This window comes from Egretta garzetta, unplaced genomic scaffold (assembly GCF_000687185.1).
Source record: "Egretta garzetta isolate BGI_Z169 unplaced genomic scaffold, ASM68718v1 scaffold191, whole genome shotgun sequence".
NCBI lineage: Eukaryota > Metazoa > Chordata > Aves > Pelecaniformes > Ardeidae > Egretta > Egretta garzetta.
The window spans coordinates 157226-164288 of NW_009258676.1; the positions used below are offsets into that span (position 1 = coordinate 157226).

The following is a 7063-nucleotide window of genomic DNA, read 5'->3' on the forward strand; positions in this document are numbered from 1 at the left end:
GCAATTTACCAAACTGCTTGTACGCCTGCATATGCCACACACAGATATTTATTCTCAGATTATATTGCCACAATTGCCGTTACAGAAACGCGCTCCAAAATGTCAGCACACGTGTGTGTGTGTGTGTATAGAAAAATAAATTGGGATAAAAATCTCAAAAACCAGGACAGATCTGAACCAAGGGAGTGTTTTGTTTCCAAGGTGTAAACACTTTAGAGCTGTTTACATACAGCCAAGGTTAACCGGGCTAACTGTGCTGTTCGCCTCACAGTCAGGCTTTGACTCTCAAACCTAGCAAGGACAACTGAAATTTCAACATCAGAAATTGCCAATACTCATCCCTTTTAGTAGGCAAACCACTCGCTAGCATGCTTGACTAACAAATCGTAGAATCGTTGCGGGTGGAAAGGACCTTTAGGATCATGGAGTCCAAATGACCTCCCACCCACGCTCAAGGGCCTGGCGTTCACCACCCTCCACCTTCTCCCTTGGAATTACCTGGGATAGCCAAGTTTCACAGAAACATCGAACACCAGCTGAGTGAACATGGAAAACAAACAAAGACAGATCAGCCAGATTGTGTGTTCAGGATTATTAGCCAGCCGAGGTCTTCATTCTGTAACTGGGTGCCCCTAATTCCAGGATGCTAGCCACAGCACAGGCATCCAGTCACCGAGTGCGGCAATACGAACGAGGGTTAAAAAAAAAAAAAAAAAAAAAAAAGAGCGTTTTATTTCTGTCTTACTGTGTGATGGATTCAGTTCTCGAAATAACAACAGATTTCCTACAACGTGTAGCCAGTTAGCGCACATCTTGGGGCAATATCCTTCGCTGGCAGAGGAAGACAAGATCTTTGCCCTAGCATATATTTGATTGGCAGGCATTATTAAAGAGAGGACACTTGGGCTGGGGGACATGCCCACAGCTTAGATATGTCAACACAACAAATGGACTGTCCTCCTTTGTGTCAATCCCCCCAGTTATGTTCCACCTGCTGCCCTATATTAGGTGTTTAAGGCAGCAGCTTTAAGGGCCATCACGTGGGAAATGTGTAAGTTAGTACAACATGAAAACAACATGCTGTTCACTTGACAGATCCATTTGCTTACACATATGCTGGAAATTTTCAGATCCTTTGTAGACTGATCCTACACAATAGGTTTAGAAATTGGGGGCCAAGTGGTTACTTCATTTTGACACCACGATCATCTTCTGTTAAACTTTGGTTTTTAATCTGTCTCTGGAAATTCATATTGGCCGTCCATTCCCAGAAAAATGGGAATTCCCCGAATTCTGGAATACCGCATCTACAACAAGCAAGCTACCCAGATCACTTTTCACTTCCAAATCCTTCTCCTATTTAAGAGTCCTAAAACTTGAAGCTGCCATTTCTGACAGTAATGAAGCCAGATTGTAAAATCCTGCGATAAAGACTCCAGAGAGAATTAGAAACAGTATTACCAGCTAGGTGCAAGACAGGCAGCCCAATGGGAAGCTCACTTTAAATGCTAGGTTTTATTTTCTGCAACATTTTTTCTGAAGCCATAAGGATCTTGGCTTATCCACTTTCCAGCTAGGTTCCCCAGAAATGACTCATCTCATTTGCTTTACCAGTACCTCAGCTGCTACTCCTCCTCCCCATGGAAACAGCCAGAAGATTCAGATTATCATGTATTCAGACATAATACACACCTTCACGGAGCTGAGCGAAGACTGTCTCCCATCACCCACTGTTTTACCTTCAACTAGACCATTAAGATCCGTTTCTTCTGTTCCTATTTTCAGTTTGCTCAATTTGAATAGCAACTTATAGTACATGTGTGGTAACTAAAGCAGTTCCCAGAGTAACGGCTTGCCGGGGTAAAGAGCTGACTGATGACATTTGTAAGGCGAAATGCGAAGTGAGCACCTGCGCACCTCGCTGCTCAGACACCACCTCAGAGGAAGGAGGAGGTGGCTCCTTGGGCTTAAGCTTTTTCCAAACCCAGACTGAAGCAAATCAGGCCAGAGCTCTGACTACACCTACTTCAACCAGTTTACAAAACACCGATTGCAAATATTTTTGGCCAAATGTGAGGTGCCAGCCTCGCAGTGCACATTTAACACAAGATCAGACAACATGTTCCCTTATACACATCTACTAAGGCCAGACAGGGTTATTTTATAACTCTAAAGCACAGCATTAAATAATGGGCATTTATCTGCTTTAAGACAAAGAGTAGTTGTTGATCCACACCAGCTCTGCCTAAAACCAGTCCGCAAGGCATCTTCCTTTTACCAATGTCTCCTTGGCTTCTGCATCGAGAAGCAGGTCAGAGCAAGCAGCTCCGACTCTACTGTGAGGAGCCGCTATGCCAATGAAATCTATTTTCTACAACAGCAAGAATCAATCCACAAACTGACATCGGAACCTGCTGCAGCTCTGCCTGCTACCACTGCTTTAACAGTAAGTCTCCAACATCACCCTTCAGAGCTCGGGGAGTTTATTCTGCCCGTGTGCCTTAGCTACCTGGAAGACAGCACTGAACTGTGCCTCGAGCTTACCAGCGTCTAGGTCGTGCCCACCAGAGAGCAGCCAGTGCTCACCAGAAACAACAGGGGCCTCGCCATTAACCTCTTTGGCACAGATCCTATCCTAGAACAGTTTTCAGCTTGTCGAACTGAACAAGAGCTGCCACCGTGGCTGTTTCAAAGCTGAGGTTCTCAGAGGTAGCGCTACTGGTTCTGCTTCACGCTTCTAAGTTTGAAAGTACTCTCCAAACTTTACTGAGAGCTTATACTTCAATCAGTACTTTCCACTCCTCCTCCTCCAAATCAGTAAAATCCCTAGTAGTACACAAAGGTCATTTTTTAAACACGAAGAATGATTTTTAAGACTCTCAACTTCCCCACTGGTTAAAGACCTACAACAGTCAAACATCGTTTAATGCCATCCTCCAGATTAGCACCCACCAGATCAAGCTGAGAGGCTCTTGGCATTGCTTCCCAAACAAAGCTATTCGTATAAGCCGAACATACGCTCAAACAGATTTTAAGTTTCATATTTTATCAGAAATCATAATTAATACTTACGTGTTTGTTTCTATACTGAGAAAATTGAGAGAGGCCAAAAACTGTTGCTATGGCACCTCCTCCAATGAGAGCAGTTCCTTTCACTGCCTTCTGAAATGCCATTTTTTACTGTAAGAAAAGAAGATAAAAATTAATAGGCAGTTTTACCACGTTAGAATCTAGGCTACACAGAATAGACCATTTGCAGAAACTAACGACAATGTTGTGACAAGCAGAAACTTAGGGTAGCAATATATTAATTAGAGATTTTCATTGCAGTATTAATAATTCCTAAACAGAGTCTAGACAGAGGCAAGCCAGAGTGCTCTGGTGTTTGCTGTGAAAGCTGAACGACAAGAGAGTGTTTAGATATACAAGTAGATGTACACCCACCCCCACCCCATTTAAAGTCTAAGTACTCGTCCATGTGACAAATGCTTAGGATACCGTGGCAAAGGCAGAACGAGAACGCCCTGTCGTCAGCCAGATGGCCACCAAATCCTTCTCACAACAGAACAGCTGATCTGCTTGACAAGATCACCTCTAGCTACCCTCCCGTCCCACCAAACTACTACAGCCACATTTGCCTAACAGCACTCCATCCTGCTTTCCAGCCAGGAATTACGGCCCCAGTATTCACGGCATACCAGCAAAGCTTGGCCTGCCCAGGAGCGGAGGAGAAGCGACACGCTGCTAGTCGGGAAGCAGGTCCTTCAGCGAGAAGCAGAAACAGTGGACGAGATTAAATGGCTTGAAGTAAGCACCGAACTTTTGTCATCCAGCTACAGAGGGTTTAAAACCAGCCCTATGTGGGTCAGGCAAATTCTTAAAAGACCCAGTGTTCGGATACTGAATGAAAAATTTGCATGGAACTGACCTGAATCTTAAGCAGGCACAACCTAATCCATCTTCCCAGGACCGCGGCAGCTCGCATCGCATTAGAAACAACATACATCACGTCTGACGGACTCCCGTCAGCGCTCCAAGCCCTCCAGTTACGAAGACAACTTTGTCCAAGCCCCAGATTCACCCAGCAGCCTCCGTGCAAGAGATTTAGCGCTGTTACAGCTTAAAGCAGAGGCAGGCAATGTGTGCAGTCCCGTGCCAACACCGGAACGCCAGCGGACTGCTAGTTCTTCCAGCTAGCACAATTGGTTTTCTTTCTTAAAAAAATACACCAAATATGTTTTAAGACACAAGCCAAACAAGAGAACTTCTTTCCGAAGATGGTCTAGATCTTAACTTCATTCCCTGTGCACTTTACATAGAGCAGACTCGGTGAGGGGGGAACCCACACAATTATTGTACGCAAACATCTGTATGTATGTGCGCAGATGCTGTATGTATGGACTATACACAAGTTGTTGTACAGAAGGCCAAGATGGTCAGCTTCCCACAAGTTTTTCTGAGGAGCAGCACGTACGCTCTTGGAGATTCCCACCATAACGCCCTTTCTTGGTGCGTATGTAGAGTATCACATTTTCCATCTACTTCATACTTTGGCCTCAAAAAAGACCAACTTTAAAGTACTAATTAATTAAAAACCTTAAACTTTCAAACTAATAGAAGTACTAAAGACAGGCCACACCAGTTCACATACCGCCTATAGCCGCACGGAGCATATGGCGATGGTGAATAAATACAGATCATCCAAGCACTCTGTGTACTACACACCCCTACCATAAGGTTTCTTTGAGTCGCTAGAATAACAACTCGTCTCTCAGATTGCAAACTGGTGGCAGTCTTGAAGGAGTTTCACACACCTTACCCATCAGCAAAGGAGGCACTTCAAACCAGAGTATGAAACCCTTGTAAGTGCCTGTTCTGGGAACACAATATGCTCTAGAAGACAAGGGAGTTTAAAAAGAGCAAATTAGCATCTTCCAACAAGCCGGCTTACATGTCTGCAGAGACACTGGCTTTCAAGAAAACAAATAGAAGTGCATCCTTGCGGTGTTTTACCATGTTCATCAGTAAGGCAAGGTGATGGCTGAGGCACAAATCCCAACTTATCCCGGTTCAAATAAACTCTTCAGAAGTTCATTAACTAGGAACAAACTAACCAAGCCCCGCAGCTCAGCAGCTGGCGTTCGATGGCCAGCGCAGTCCAACAGGCTCCTGGCCAAGCGCCGAGCACCCTCGCTGCGCAGCAAGGCACCCTCCACCCAAGGTCACGGCCGACACCGACCCTCGCGTCTTGTCCCCTGGCATCCCCAAGCCTTTTCTGGGATTTCATTCCAAAGACCAGGTACTAGAGTTAAACGATTACGTTTTCATTGAGGACTGGAAGAGCAGCACAAGGTACACAAACCACTGACTAGAAGTCTCAGTGATCATTGCCTACACCAGTTTACTTTAAAAATGCAGTTTCCCAGACAGCTTTGGAAGTTACTTAGTTTTTAAAACAAGGAAGTCATGATCTTCAGACTGTATGTTCTACTGGGCCTTATTTAACAAGCATTTTATCAACACTTCTGGAAAAAACCCCAAGTTTTTAAAACTGAAGAAATAAAGCAGCTATGTCTTTTATTTGGTTGACCTTTACTTCTTCAGTTATGGGTTAAAAAACCCTTACTGCATCAAGCAAAATCTAAAGTTTCCTTGTGAATCACCCTATCATTGCATATATGAAGAAAAAAAGCACAAATTCCCCCCCAGCTGTGTAGTAGATTCCCGAGCTGTTTGTACACCAATGCTGCACAAATTTATGAAAATAATCAGGAGGAATAAACTCAACACTCACCGCAATTGTGAGTTGCGTAGATAGTGTTGTGCTGTTCTGCAGCAGTTTGAAACGTCTATTCTGCTGATAACTTTTTTGTTAAAAAGCAACCCTCAGACACAGCACGGTCACGTACTGAATAAAAGCTGTCCTGGGCCAGAGCCGGGAGGTGAGACAGTGACCAATATTACACCTGTGCTCCATCTCTGCCCTTTCCATCTCCCGACAGGCCTCTGCAGAGAGCAGGCACAGACCCAAGGTCTCTGCTCCCGGTGCCCTTCCCTCTGTGCTTCCCACCGGCATCAGCAACCTGCCCTGCCAGCATACCTTTCCCACCCCCACCCCGCCGTTGTACCCACACGTGCTGACAGGCAACGTTGTGTTACGGATGCCATAGGTTCTCATTCATTAACTGGCATAAACACTACTTCTCCCAGATAAGGGAATTCATTTAAACAAACAGCAAAAACAACAAGAGCCCCCGTGCCCCCACAATGCTTGCTCTGCCGCAGAAAGCTTTGAGGCATCTGTCACCAGCTCCAACACAATACTAGAGAGGCAAGCAAACAGCTTTTATTTAACAGTTTCCTATACAAAACCTCTATAAGGAACCCAAACTGCACTGCCAATTGCATGCAATAAATATTCCTTCAGATGTACAAAGGACAGTCTCCAGAAGTTAAATGGTTAGCAAAATCAAACGGAAGTTCAACTCAGAATTGGTTTCTTGAAAACTTTGGATGAGATGCAAAGTCTGTAGAATGGTTTCTATTTACCGCAGCCTTTTGGCATACTAACCTTTCCCACCCTTGGATTTCTACCAGTGGCACTTTCCACCCTGCAGAACCCAGTGCAAGCAACACAACACACGCAGAAGTCTGCGGAGCAACACCAGCGCCTCAGAGTGCTGACACTCAACCACGGGCAGTTGGATCTGGGGAGCTGGAACAGAAGAGCCCGCCCCCCCCGCCCCCCCGAGCCGGCTTCCTCACACAAAGCCATACACACACGTGCGCTGGGAACAGGGTAGAGGGGGAAGAAAAAAGAAAAAAATATCCTTACAATACAAACGTGGCTGCCCACATACTGTTACAACTTGATCTGACTGCCCCATAGCTTCCTCCCACAAACGAGCACATTTTGGTTTTTTTTCCACTGCACATACAACAAGAAGCAGAGCTGCGATGAGCCTTTCCACTAACACAACCTGGTTTTGGCGACTGAGCTGACGCCAGCGGCGAGCTCCGTGCACTCCCAGAGCAGGCAGGAAGGTGCTGGCACACAGGGAGG

General features: G+C 45.4%; 1 protein-coding gene across 2 annotated transcripts in view; it reads right to left on the reverse strand.

The window, feature by feature from the left end:
* LOC118451665 (glycerol-3-phosphate dehydrogenase, mitochondrial-like) overlaps window positions 1-7063 on the reverse strand; it is a 27312-nt gene that overhangs the window by 14906 nt on the left and 5343 nt on the right. For both annotated transcript variants that reach the window (XM_035888653.1, XM_035888652.1), the window contains exon 2: window positions 3073-3180. In XM_035888653.1, the coding sequence (XP_035744546.1) occupies window positions 3073-3174 (102 nt within the window). In that variant the 5' untranslated portion in view covers window positions 3175-3180. The remainder of the gene's footprint in view (window positions 1-3072; window positions 3181-7063) is intronic.